Source organism: Pleurodeles waltl, chromosome 9 (genome assembly GCF_031143425.1).
Source record: "Pleurodeles waltl isolate 20211129_DDA chromosome 9, aPleWal1.hap1.20221129, whole genome shotgun sequence".
In the NCBI taxonomy this organism is placed as follows: Eukaryota; Metazoa; Chordata; class Amphibia; order Caudata; family Salamandridae; genus Pleurodeles; species Pleurodeles waltl.
The window spans coordinates 975,371,800-975,386,594 of NC_090448.1; the positions used below are offsets into that span (position 1 = coordinate 975,371,800).

General features: G+C 43.0%; 1 protein-coding gene across 3 annotated transcripts in view; it reads right to left on the minus strand.

Moving 5' to 3' along the window:
- Positions 1 to 321: 321 nt before the first annotated feature.
- Positions 322 to 14,795, minus strand: part of TMEM63C (transmembrane protein 63C) — a 529,797-nt gene continuing 515,323 nt past the window's right edge. For 2 of the 3 annotated variants that reach the window (XM_069208421.1, XM_069208422.1), the window contains 2 exons: positions 11,850 to 11,921; positions 867 to 1,221 (listed from right to left, as the gene is read on the minus strand). In XM_069208421.1, coding sequence (XP_069064522.1) covers positions 1,003 to 1,221; positions 11,850 to 11,921 — 291 coding nt within the window. In that variant the 3' untranslated portion in view covers positions 867 to 1,002. Of the gene's footprint in view, positions 1,222 to 11,849; positions 11,922 to 14,795 lie in introns of all 3 variants that reach the window. The other variant, XM_069208424.1, reaches the window with a different exon arrangement.

Sequence of the window (14,795 nt, forward strand, 5' to 3'; positions counted from 1 at the left end):
GCTCTATGTTTTCCCCGTCAAGAAACAATGTGAGCCCAAGAAATGAAGCCCCTGAACCGGTGAATGGACATCCTGAGGCTGGGAAAGCAACTTACATACTGCGACCAATGGCTGTGCCACCACCAGGGCAGTGCAAAAGCCACTTTCTCAAACAGCTGGAAGGAGACTGGGCAGGGCAAGTGTATCAAGGGACTGTCTACATATGAGGTCTTAATCATACACGCGTAGACCTCTTTTACACACACAACATACAAATGGCCAGTTTCTCACATTCACACCTTTCCTGTCTCAGTAACACATCCAGACGTGTAGACACATGTTCTGTTACAAGTATGTCTGTTCGTATTTGCTTCCAATCACAGTTCAAAGGCAATACTAAAGGCTATTCCGGTTTTTATGTTCCACAATCCAATGTGGCCAGAGGTGGTAATGAAGAGGTGGTGGGGTTGGTTGTCGGGTACATTTCCCACTACGGGCTCCTGGGACAGCTTTGTTCCCACAAAAACAGAGCAGGTGAGGTGAGTAGAGCTGTCTGGTATACCTGCCCCAGGACTGCAGGTAGGTGCAGGTAATGCTGGGTCGGTTATAAAAAGCAGATTTGCAAAAGGGGGGTGGGAGTAGGAGTGCAGCGTCTTCCTATGCAGCAAGTCCGCAGTACAGGGCGGGAGGAGATCAAGGAAGATGAGGGGCCTGGATTCTCTTTCAAACCCTCCACTAATGTGGTACCAGCTTTGGCAAAGCCATCCAATCAGTCAGCATGTGGGTGGTGGAAACCCCACATGGCCCTCAGCTTCACTGGGAGTGCATAAACCTTCCAATCAGGGTTGTGCCCCAATGAGGAAGAGCAGGGCCTGTGGGCTCATGAGGCACATTAGCAGGATCTGTACAGCAGCTCAGGGAAGTTCTGGGGCAGTAGCTTTCCCTCACAAGGATCTTCAAAGTTCCCCATTTAGTTACATTTTCCTGCCAAGCAGCATGCAGTTCGGCTCTACCGGTGCTGCGCTAGTGGTAGCTGGCATCAGTGTCGATAAGTGGTCCTGCACCGTATTCAAAATGTCCATTCTCAGGGTCAGCCTCAAAACTCTGCAGGCCTTCCTCGTCGTCCTCGCTGTTAGGTGCGGGCTCCACACGGTTGCCCATAGTGCCGTAGGACTGGTGTGCCGGTGAGGCTGCTGGTGTGAGCCCCATTTCTGGTTCCTGGAGCACTGTAGCAACAAACATCTGTGAAAAGATGCAAAAGGGAATGTAGGAGGTTATTACATTTCACAGGCACAGATAGCACCGCAATAGCGATAAGCACAGTTTCTCTTGAGGCACATTTTAGAGACTGGAGGAAATCTTTTATTTTAAACGTTCGGACTCGACATTACATATTGCACAAACTACCCCTACCACATGTTTTTAGGACAGTGCACGTCAGACGTTCCGCGACTTAAAAGAGGAAAAAGGCAAGAACCAAATTCCTTTGAGAGTTCAGTGGATTCAGTAGTGACAACTATTTTTTCTATGTAATGAAGTGAGGACGTACGTGATAACTATTCCTCCATCAACATTAGTTTCCACTAAATGCCTTCAACTGATTGCAGTTATGAAGAAATGCTTTCAGTGTGTACTGTGCAATTAATTTTCAAATGAAGAGTTCTGAATGAACCAGGCCTTAGGAAGAAATGAAAAAACTCACGATAAATTAAACAACTACTAAGTTGATGTAAAGTATAACTGCATTTAGAAAAAAGTGAAACCTACAGGAATATTTTTTTCTTATTAAAAACTGAAAGTAATACCTACGCGGACAGAAATATTACTAGATACTTATGTTTCAAGTTAACATGTGAAGTTTAATATATAATGAAATAAATAAAAAAAAGATCAATCCCTCTCATTCAATTCTGAAGCAAGAGGGTCAAAGATGAGAACTACAGCAGCACTCCACAGAGCCTTCCTACAAGTGCCAACTAATATGTCCTGTTCGGATCTCTAATGGGTATTTAAATCATAAACTAGTGTCAAGGTATGTTTCAAAATTGGATATAAACAGCACATTGCACACAAGCATTATGCAAGGCTATTTTCTATGCCTTTTGTATGCAGTTGCCTATTGTCGGGTTTTCCAGAGTTCATATGTCAAGCTACTGTCTTTATTTCTTCAGTTTGTACTCGTTCTCGATACATGATAGATTTCAAATGTATGGTTGACGAGGGAACAGCTGCAGATAGTTACTGCTCCGGGGGAAGGTTTTCAGCCTTTTTCACGACTGGTCAAAATCGTTTTGATTTGTCTGGGTGGAGAAATTCCAGATTGAAATAAACAGTGTTCTTTTTTTTTAATGGTCGTAGTCAATGAAGAGGATAGAAGGAAGAGGTGATAGGTGGAGGTTTCTCAATGATTAAATGTTCTGTTGAATTTTCATCAGAGAAAATTGGTTATCGGTAGTTTTTCAGTAGACACAGTCATCACTGTCAACTGTTTTAGACAACATTTTCTGGTTTCTCTGTGATATCGCATTTTCTAGAATATAATTATAAAATAAAGTGTAAAATAATTAAAGCACGTTTTATTGACTGATAAGTAATGTTCTTATGGGTATTATTTTGCCATAGTGGTGTTCTTGGCTGGGGAAATAGATCGATAGCTCATGATCTTATCGACCCTTATAATAGCATTGGAACTATGCTCAATTGTTAGGGAAGACTTTGTTAACTGTGGCTGCCATTTCAGATCACTGGTTAATTTGACCCCTAAATAATCTACTGATTTATTCCTCTCCAGTTTTCACTGCCCACTCTGATTGGACTTATCCTTGTTCCCCTTTGTCCAAAAATCATGTATTTTGTCTTCCCTACATTCAGTTGTAGGCCTCTCGAATTACAAAACTTCATTAATTTATCAAAGAGGACTTGGAGCCCCATTGGTGTTTTTGAAATCAGTAGGGAGTCATTGGTGAAGAGTAAAATAGGAATTTTTACATTATTCACTGTAGGGGAGTTGTTCTGACAGTCAAGGAGTTCCTTCATCACAACATTCATGTAGAGCATGAATACTGTGGGAGCAAGTACGCACCCTTGATGTACGCCACGTCTGATGGGGAACTTATTGGTCAATTCTCCCCTGTTGCCCCATCGCACATGAGCATATTTCTTCGAGTACTGCCTAATGATCAATACAAGCAGATTTGGGGGTGGGGACCCCCATATTCGACAGTACTTACCACAACGTGTTGCGTGGAATTGAATCAAAAGCGTCCCCAGGCCAAGATTTTGTTTTGCACTTAAGCAGTCAAAAGGATTCAATTTCACTGGAAAACCATTGGTGCCTGAGTTGCCACTAGATTTCCCAGAAAAATGGCTGATACCTAGGCGAGGAGCCTCCTAGCTTCTCCTCGGGGCTGGTGCCTCGCTTTTGGGCTCATTGCAGCCGCCCCAACATGGACAGCTACACTCTTTCAGCTTTGCTACCAGGTTGTCCACCTGCTAGCTAAGGCAACAACAAATGTTTTGAATTTGTTTAATTTATGGTGTAGGGGTTCGCGATCAGTGTTGTGCTCCTTTACTGTTACTCCGTCATTGGGCTTTTTGTGAGGTTTGTACCTGGTGCTAGTGAACGTAGCAATACTGTCAGTTATAGCCAACGGGAAAACCTATTTGAGCAAAGTATGATCTTATAAATTGTTACTGATGGAGAGAGGGGAATACTTGGTGGGGCAGTATCAGTATTAGGAGCCTCAGCTGCTTCAATCAGATATCAATCAGTTATTGTTACTAGGCAATGACAGGACTTCAGCACAAGCTTGAGCGAGCCTTGCAGTGTTCCTTGATTTGTAGTGAAACATGTGTTTTTGACCACAGACTTTGTGTTACACCACTTTGCATCTGGATTAGCTGTCTAGTATTCACCAATTGCAGATTATATTTTGTATTCAGTTTAGCTGCCTATTGACTTTATTGTAGCGTTAGACACTGCCATCTTAAATATGTTCATATTTTTCCACATTGTAAACTGTACTTGTTTTCGTGCTCTCTCTCACCAAAGAGCTAGGACATTATGAGGGAGTTAGTCTGTCAGCATGATAAGGACAGCAGAGAACGGTTTAGGCTTGGGAAAGACACCTTGGGAAGTTGGCCAGTTCCAACCTGTTTCTTTCAACTCTGACCTAAAGTAGCCAGCATGTTTGAATTGTTAAATTAGGGTTTTTTCCAGAAAGCTCCTTCTGGTTTTCTTAAGGTATAAAAGACCCAGTGCAACAGTGAGAGACAGTGGTCTCAATCATGATTCTTGACGTCGGATGCCTGATATCTGTCCCATGAGGGTGGTAATCTCTTTCGCAGTTGAATGAGGTCATCGTCCTGCTGGCATGAGAAAGATGAAGAGGTTGGCAGGTCCTACCGTGATTAATTTTTACTTCATTATTGGCTTTGCATAATATAATTAAACTACATATCTTTGCTGTGTACACTGCAGTTCAGAATCATTTTGGTATGTTTTCCTTTCATCGCTGTGACTATTTTTTTTAAACATGTGCTTTCAACATGCTAACCTCCTTTTTAGGAACCTTGTGGTGAAATAATAATAAATGTCTGAACTGAGAAGTGTATTCCAGAGATTTTTGTCAGCTCGTTCATTAGTGAAAGCAAAACATGATTTAATAAAAAAGTCAGAGACCTTACTTCGTGTTCCATTCCTTATCCTCGGTCAATTTACCATTTAACGATGATTTCACCTCCCCAATAAGGTTGTCAATATCAGAGAGCGTCCTTGCATCAGCAGTCGAGCAGGGCCCACGGCTTTTGCCCATGTTTATTACCCACACCCCTGCGACTATCCTGTTGCACTATTTACTCACCCTGCCTTTGTCGGCCGATGGCGGGCCCGGTCTTCACCCGGGTGCGACCTGCGCAGCGGGTGTGTACGTGCTGTATTTAGCACCTCCTGACGCTCTTGGTGGCTGCGCCGCCCTCCTGCCACTCTTCCCGTTGGAAAATGCAGGCAAGTTCAGGCTCCCTCCTGGGAGTTCAGAATCAGGACGTACCGTGCCGAGGGTGTGTGCCTGCTGTATTTAGCGCCAACTGGCGATCTTGGCGGCAGCACAGCCCTCCTGCCACTCTTCCCAATAGGAAATGGAGGCAAGTTCAGACTCCCCCCTGGGAGTTCAGAGTCAAGCGTCCCATCCCCTTACAGTATTAGGTTTCTGAATGTTTTTGAAGCTTGGTTATAAGATATGAATTATACCACGTACACATTATCCATACGTTTTTATCAGTAACATTCGCCATTGAAATAAATGAAACATACATTTTATAATGTACTACAAAGGTATCTTTAATTAATCAACAATAATGCTAATAAAATTATATTTTATTTTAAAAATATTTAAAATTAGAAAAAATAAAATAGTTTTCACATTGGCATTTATTAAAAGATATATCTTAAAATTGAAATACATTATTTCATAATATTTGTTATGTGGGTTTAAGGTTATACCCTTCCTCCATTGATATATAGGAGTGTGTTGCAGTTCCACAGATGTGCCATGATTACTCCAAGGCTTGGCCTCAGTAGATTTGGGTCTGTTTTGCCAGGAGTACTACTGCAGTAGATGTTAGTATAACTTATGTTAAATGTATTTGTCTTACTCAATTGTGGATGTTATTCTGTATGTTTATGTTTCTTACTCAACACAGATAAGGAAGGAGATGCAGAGATCTCCAGTGGGAGATTTGTGAACAGCATTTAAGTGTAAGTGAAATTGTCCTCTTGGAGTCCTACTTTATGTACTCAGAAATTGCTTTTGTAAATAGGCCTTTGTGCATCTGCTTGAGATTTAATCTATGTAGATGCTCTTCTGATTTAGAAGGAAGTAAAGAAAGAAAACATCTAGGAGATAGGTATAGTATGATATATACAATTTTGAAAAAAACATTGGTGGCAAAATCATGGCTAAGCATTTTAAACAAGACTATCTGATAAAACAAAGTAAAGGGAAGGAAACCATTGAAATTTACTAACTCTACTTGATGAAGTAATGTCAAGGCATGGGATCAGGAGCTCCAATTAGATAACAATTCATTTCCAACTGTAGTGAAACAATGAGCATAGGTGAAAAATAATACTGCAGGTCAATCAAGAGCTAAAGAACCAGCAGCAGCTCAAACACCAAAACAGTGAAACAGTGGAAGAGAGGCCAGGTAACGATTCACTGTAGCTATGTTTACACCACCATTCAACCAAGGAGACAGCATATTCCAGCACCTGCAGCTGGTCTGGTCTGGGTTGAGTGACACACAGAGGGAAACAGATGGATTTGGTGGGAGGATGCAGGGCCACCAATGAAGCATCAGTCTCTTTCCACAGAAACAAACAGCCTTTTAAAATGTTTGCCTCAAAAGCCAAGCCTCAATGCACGGGAGCTGATTGCTGTAATGGAGTACTTGGCTCCCCAAGTTGAGAGAGCAGGTCTGACCTCCAAATAAGATTTGGATGTCAAACTCCAGGTACCATGGTCTGCTCACACAATCCAGAGCAATGAGAATCATCTCCATCAAGTCTTCTGAACCTGAATGCCAGTTTTTCTTTTAGGAAGGATTATTCCAATATTTGTTTTTAAAATGAAAACCTGCTTCCTTCAAAACCCTACACTTTAGCCATAAGCAGCAAGGTTTTGGTGTTAGTATAGCCTGGAGCAGTGGTTCTCAACCTTTTGACTTATGTGGACCCCCACTTCATCATTGCTGGGACTCGGGGACCCCCATGAATCATTATTAGAATCCGGGGATCCCCCAATGAGTTATTATTGGAAGCCAGGGACCCAAGCCTATACATTGTTGACGATATTGAACCACAAAACAATACACAAAAACATACAGAAACAAGCATTCCATCAAACACACACACATGATAACACATTTCATTTAATTTGCAAACAAGTAAAATACAAAAAAAGAAAAAAATAATAGGACTTTTGGAGCTTTTCTAAATTCATTTGAGGCCCGCATTGTTCATAGTATACTCTGATGCACCTGCACTGCTCTTACAAACCAATTTGAGGATACTAGTTAAATTTGTAGCCTCCAATTTCAAATTCCTTGACATTTACATTACGATTTTCATTTTTCAATCGTACATTTAGCAACTGTATTTATATACACTTTATTAATCTGTTAATATAGTTAATTTTCTAAGCAGTCACGGGCCCCCTGAAGAGGCTTCGCGGACCCCCAGGGGTCCCCAGACCACAGGTTGGGAACCACTGGCCTGGTGGAAGCTTCAGTGAATTAAATGCTTGCCACAGACATACGTAGAAATCTACTGGGCACAAGTTTGCAATCCTGGTAAGCCCTGACTCACCCTTCTGAGTTTGGCAGCCACATCCTGCGGGGATAGTCCTCCTAACCTCCTAACCCTCAGCCGACCTCCGTGAGCTCAAAAACTACTGCCACATTTTGCTCCTCCCATTCTCCGCCAGTCTTGGAAAAGGCCGTCAACTGCCAGCTCACGAACTAACACAAAAACATGGTCGACTCAACCCAATCCAGCTTCTGGCGGAATCACACCACTGATAACCGCCTTGACCGCAGATAATGACAACATCAGGCGCCTCCTCGACCTAGGGGCAACAGCAGCCCTCATCCTCCTCAACTTATCGGCAGCATTCGACACCGTCTCACAACACACTCATCACCAGACTCCACAGCACTTGCATCCAAGACAACGCACTCAACTGGATCTCCTTCTTCCTCTCCAGCCAAACACAGGGAACCCACCTCCCTCCCTACATCTCTGCACACAAAGACATCATCTGTGGCATCCGCCAGGGCCCCTCTCTCAGCCCATCCTCTTCAATATCTACATGACTCCACTGGCAGACATCACATGCACCCACTGACTCAACATCCTTTCCTATGCTGATGACACCCAGCTCATCCTCTTCCTCACAGACTGCATCACCATCACATGAACTAACTTCCAAAAAACTATGACTGACATCGCCACCTGGATGAGGTCCAACTGCCTCAAGCTAAGCTCAGATAAAATGGAGATCCTCATCATCTGTAATAAGCCCTCCCCCTGGGATGACATGTGGTGGCCTGACGCCCCTGGTCCTCCATCCACCCCAGCAGACTACGCATGCAATCTCGGCATCATCACAGACAGCCAACTGTCACTGAAGCAACCGATCAACTCTGTCTCTTCTGCCTGCTTCCACATCCTTTGCATGCTCCGCAAGATCTTCCAATAGATACCCATCTCTACCAGAAAACTGTTACCCAGACCCTAATCTCCAGCCGACTCGACTATGGCAATGTGGTCTATGCTGGAACCACAAACATCTCATGAACCACCTTCAGGCCATCCAGAATGCAGCAGCAAGACTCATCCTCAACCTCCCCAGAAGAACCAGCATCACCCCCCCCCCCCCCCCACATCTGGGCCATCCACTGGCTCCCTGACCAGCAAAGAAGCCTCTTCAAGCTCCTCATACACGCATACAAGGCCCTCCACAACGCCGGACCTGCCTACATCAATAACCACCTCACTTTCCACCAACCAACCAGAGACCTCTGCAAAGCCTCCCTCGCCCTGGCCCACATCCCCTGCATCTGCCACAAATGCTAGGGAGGTCGCCCCTTCTCCCAATTTGCCACCAGATCCTGCCACCTGCGCACCCCCCTTCCCTGAGGGATTTAAGGAAGCAGCTCAAGACCTGGCTCTCCGACCACCAGCCCCAGCCTGACGAGGCCCGCAGCAAACCCCCCAGCACCTAGAGACCCCCCCAGGGTAACAGGCTCATGCTATACAATACCGCGTGATTGATTGAACTGCATCTCCCATTTTGGCACTGAGAACTTTTTTTTTTTTTTTAATATGTTCAGAAACATTAAAACAGACTCAAGACCTAATTATTGAAATGACCCATCACTGCAAAATGGAGGTGGCTTGCGAGTCCCATCGCGTGACAGGAGATTAAAAAATCCTTAATATAACTGCAGGAGGTAGGAAGTTTATAGTATTGACTTCCTTTCTTTTTAGACTCCTGGTGAATATGAACATCTGAAGCCATAAACACACAGGTGAATGAACTGATTTCTTTAGCATTGTGTTCTGTAGTGGCGACCATAGTGAATTAGCCTGTTTCTTTTATTAACTGCACCGGATGCCATGCTACCTCTGTGTCTCCTTTGCAACACCAAGACAGCTGCTATCTACTCCTCATCACCTTTTTTCTTTTGCTAGGTGGGAGAAGAAACGTCTGAGGATCTAACTGCTGCCCTGGTGTCAAGTCTGCAGTAAGTGCAACAGAAACACTGCTATGCCTACTGCTAGGCCTAATGTTTATTCTGCTATTTGTAACACTGCAGAGTACAAAAAATGTGTTGGGTGGATTGCTTGAATTAATCACATTCAGTGGTAATTACTCGGGCTGCATCCCAAGTTCAAACTATGGTAAATAGCTTGCAAAGGAGAATGACATTAAGTAAGTATTTATATGTCTTAATGAACTTGGAGGTACTGAAAGATAAGCACACTGCACATTTTGCAGAACCTTATGAAGATGGATAAAACAATAAGTGAAGGATGGAACATGTGTACCAATATTAATATTACAAACAATTTGTCTGTATTGCAAACACAAAATAGACAATAAGTAAGTTCCAGATAAGTTAGAAGGGGGTACTAAAAATGCACAAGTATCCCAAGTCCTTCACTTCTTGCCCATCCTTGTGTTTTGCAGTCCTCAGTGTGACCAGTATGCTCAGACCCATAAGCACTGTGCCACTAGAACCAAGTTGCACTCTACTGAAGAGGCCCAAATATGACAAAACCAGTCTGGAGTTGCTTGCATTCCAGTGCAGAAGAGACCTAGCCTCACAGTTGAGCTAGACTGTTTCTGTGCGGCCTGGAGAAGGATTGGTCTGTATACGCCTGGATCCTAAATGAGGTGGCATGGTGGGCAAAAAAGTGAGAGGCTGGGATGCAACCCGAGTATTTTCAAGTGACTGAAATGAATTCAAACATTCATCCTTTTTATATCCCTCAGTGTGATGTGTGTTCCTATACGTCTAGGAATACCCATGCGCGTACTGAATTAAACTTACAAATTGGACGTACTGAATGATGAAATACAGACAAATTGTTTGAGTGGATCCCATGCTCATTGTACCACTGCAACAAACGCGTACCCTACTGAAGAGGCCCAAATAAGCAAAAGGCATTCTGATGTTGCTTGTTTTCTAATTCAGAGAGGACCAGGTCTGATAGTTCTGGCTTGACAATTAGTATGGGAGCAAGGCCAAGGCAGATTTGCACATGCCTTGGCCATGTCAGAGGTGGTAAAAAAAAAACAATGCTCTGGAATGCAGCCCAGAGTAACTACCTTAGGTTGAGATTAATTCAAGCACTTTCTTGTATTCCTTATTCTTAATGCTATAATAAACCGGTTCTGTATCATGTTAGTGTTAGCAACAGAAAGAAGACTCCATTCAATAATCCCAACACCTACAGGCCTTGTAAGATGCCAACTGAAAACACCACATAATTTCGGTTAATAGCTACCCTACCCTCTTTCTCCCACAAAAACAATGAGAAAACGAGGTGCATGGAAGAGGACAGCTGCTATTATGTGCATTTGTGTCGGTCAAGAGGCACATGTTCACCTTGGGGATAGAAGGGTGAGGGGCCACGGTGTTTCTGCTCACACTTCGCAATGGCAGAGAGAAGAAGCAGCATCATGGAAGCTACCACGTTTCTCTCTAGTTGTTGAGCAAGGCCGGGAAGACTGGGAAAGGTGGGTTGTCAGACTAAAGTGTGTCTCCCTAGCCACTGGTGAAGTTCTGGGAGAGGAAACAGAAAACTAGATGATGACTAAACCATTGGCAAGATAGAGATGGAGGAGAGGGGGAGAAATCAGTACCTCTTTAACCAGGACTTGAACAGGGCTGAGGTACATTTATAAACCATCCATGCAGCCTAGGACAACATGGGGGTTGAAGCATTACGCCTTTTTCGCCATTGGTACAATCTCTGGCTACTATGCCAAGTATAGAAGTGAAATCTGGCTCAATTGGGGACAGTCTTCAATTTCACATTCCAATCACACAAATCATGCACAGACTCCAGGTTTTAGACTTCAGAAAGATTTCCAGGTCACACCTGGAGGAATTCCTGTGGTGAAAATGGGTTGGACTGTGAACGGTTCTACTGTTAGGTAAAAGCAAAACTACACATTATTCCACATACCAACCTTTGGAGTGTGGAGGTGAAATGGCTCAGGGTGATATTTTGACCATGCAGTAGAAGTATTTCCCCCGGCAGTATTACCACATATAATTCCGACTCAACTAGCATGTTGGCACCTAATGCTACCATGCAGCAGTAGTTTGAGAACACAAAGAGGGTGTGCATTGTGTGCCAGGACGCCACATTGTTTGTGGCCTTAGGAATGAAGCAAAGGGTTTTGCACTCTGTCCTTTAAAAGCAGTCAATGAATGAGCTAAAAATAACTGTCATTCCCAGTGTACTACATAAGACACTGCGGACCCTGGTGAGAACCCCAACAACAGCATTTATTACTAGGTCTTCAGTGATATTATGCTCCATTCTCATAACACCCTTCATGTATCTATAAAGCCCTCTCCAACATAACTCACTTTGCCACTGCCACTCTGGGTCTCCCAATAAGTTATCTTTGAGGGATACCCTTGACAACCTTCAAACACAAGAGATTCCAACCAGATAGGGCCTCCCACAGTTAGAACCCTTTTCCATCCCACTTCGCATCATCAACCGTGATAACTGGGGCAGGAAAGAGTCTTGGTTTATGAGTAACGCGCTAGAATACAGTATAGAGACATACGTTGGAGTTTGGTGTTGAAGAGACACTGCTTCTCTCAAGGTCATTGAATGCCCCATCTGCCTGTTCCGAGAGCTGCATGGAGGAAAGAAAAAGGCACCACAGGTTGGTTAGTACAAAACGGTAGAGGTGTAAAACTCTGAGTGTATTCAGGAGAAGGCTGCACAACTACCAGTAAACATATGATACTGAATAGGCAACCCTACGGTTTCCAATTCTGAGAAACATTTAATCAATATACTGCAAAATAAGTATAATTGTATTGGGCCTTTATCAACAACATCAAAGTTTTACACAAAGGAACCAGAGTGACATCATAAAAAGCTACAGTTGCTTTTGTCTTTTGGAATGGCATAAAAGAACCAATCTGTTGATTTACTTGCGCGTACGTTTAAGTTGTACGTCACTCCTTCATGCTTTCTTAACTACCCTGCTAAGCCTATAGTCAAGCTAAAAAGGATTGAGGTAGAGATGTAATCTGACAACCATAAATAACATACATATGTAAATTGTGTCTACTATAGCTAACTTACACATTAATGCTCTGTCAGTCCTGCCTCTCCCTCAAACTTAAAATGTACTGTGCCAAATGCTACCTTCCTTGTTTAAATATTAAACAATACCTGTAACCCTTCTACCACTTCTTTCAGGGTGATCCCCCACCGAAATAGTTCCTTCTAGCTCCCTGAAGATTCACTAATAATGCTTCCCTCCCCTCTGCACATAACAAAGGTTCCTGTCCTCCTACCATTCTTACCAACCTCCTTCTAGGCTCTCCTGTTGTGGCAACCCTTTCACTCAAGCAGTCTAGTATAGGCAGCTATGACACTTGGCTACACCTCAGTCAGCAGTACCTCATTTTCCCGGACTACTACATACTGGGGAAACTGAGGGAACGCAGTGCAAGACCCCGCAGCAGGTGCTGTTTCTCTACTGGTTCCCTCGATTCCACACAGATTCCAGGGGAGGGTAGGAAGTGTGAAAAAGCGACTGCCCTGTTTCCCTCAGTTCTGTTAAGGCCTGGGATTTTGCATGGTGCCAAGTATAGGGTGTACTCTGGTGTACCTCTCTAACAGCTTGCAAAAGCAATAAGAATCTTAATTTTGTATAATGTCTGTCTATAAACATCTAACTAATAACCTCTCTAGGATTGTTGCATGAAGGCTAGGCTCATGGACCCCTATAAAAAAACCTGCACCTCCACCAGAACTGGATATGATCCTGTAGAAAATTGTTTTAAATCCACTTTTAGAACCAAAAAAAATGGTGTAGGGACATTAATACTATTAGAGACTATGTGAATCTCATATGAGTGCAGAAGATTTATAATTATGACTGGAGCGGATGTATCTCTGTGCCTTGTGGCATACCAGACTTCCTATCTGGGGGCTGGGGTGATGGGGGAGGGGATTTTAGCAAAACTTGCAGTAGATTTTCCCCATTTTCTGGATTGTCATGCTATGTTTGATATACATTATTTATGAGGAGCCACGGCTAAATGAAGGTAGTAGCCTGCAGCAGACCATTGGCCCTTAGGAGGCCAATCATTCACTAAGTACAAGAGTATTTAGCAGTCAGTTTCCTGCAGATTGAAGAGGGATGGAGGAGACCCCTTGTAAAGGAGATGAGAATGGGTTAGGATACATGACCTCAATGCAGTTAAATCATATTAGATGTTTATGTCCTTTACATGAGAGCAACATAGCAAGTGCTATAAAGGAGCCATCAACCTAAAAAGTGTAGTTTCCTGCCATGGCAACTGAAGGCGGAGTGAACTTCAAACATAGGTCTGAAAATTGAGCCAGGAAAGAAGGATTGCAATCAGGAGGGTGACTGCCACAAGCAGAGTTCTCATGCAATCAGATGAGACAGTGCATTTGAAATAAAGAGTAAAAACATTCACAGCTTAGAGTTATTACCTAGCAAGGGGGTTAAGATCGAAGCACTCAATAGTGACCTACTTTTCCCTCTGAATTCTGACAAATATTCCAGACCAAGGGTCTCCAAACGTTTCTGTAGCAAGAGCTACTTCTGATCAGAGAAAATCACAGTGAGCTTCCGAAGGCTAAACAACTCTCGCATTATGTCCAGACACCCCAAGACAAACTTCTTTGACTTTAAGCCTAATGTTCATAGAGCCATATGTAATGGTTTGAACAAAATACTATAAGGGCACTATGACAGGGCTGGCAAGTGTGTCAGTGAGAGTGTGGTCTTTGGGGATAGATGAAGGTATGTGCATATGAATGGGTTGTATGGGTAACTGAGAGCCGGTCTCGTATGTACTTGTGGCACAGGGCATACCTTTCTCCCATATGTGGCACAGTTACAAGTATAACACAAACATACAACCATGTTTTTAAATGGGAGAAATTTAAAGTGCAAAACATTTTTTATAATGTGGAACATATTTCTGCACTTTAAATCTCTCCCATTTAAAAAATGATTGTATTTTTCAGTTATAAATATTCCACAGTGATTTAATGGCCACTGTGATCAAGAGGCCTGCTGTTTGTAAATGTAACACTTTGAAAAATAATTTGAGAAAAAGAAAAAGAAAAGTTAACTTAATTATAAGGTAACTTTTCATTTTCTCCTATTTAAAAACATTTAGAAACATGATTTTGTTCTCACTTCCAATATTGAGTTGACAAGGACTTTTATTTAAGAGTTAAATACCTTAGTGCTTCAATTCTTCACCTCTGCGACCTGGGTCATATATCTGACTCCAGCACTGCTGCTTATCAGGCTCTGCTATCTGCAGCCTGGTGATATTAATATAAAAAACAGATTTCCCTTAACTTTAAAAGGACAATTGTGAACCTGTGTTTATTTAAAAATGAACTCCAGGCTATGAGCTACTCTGAAGGGGTCAGGGAGTTACAGGTACCTCGTGATGGACTGGTTGGAGACACCTGCTCCAGACCAAAAATTGGATATGCCAGAGGA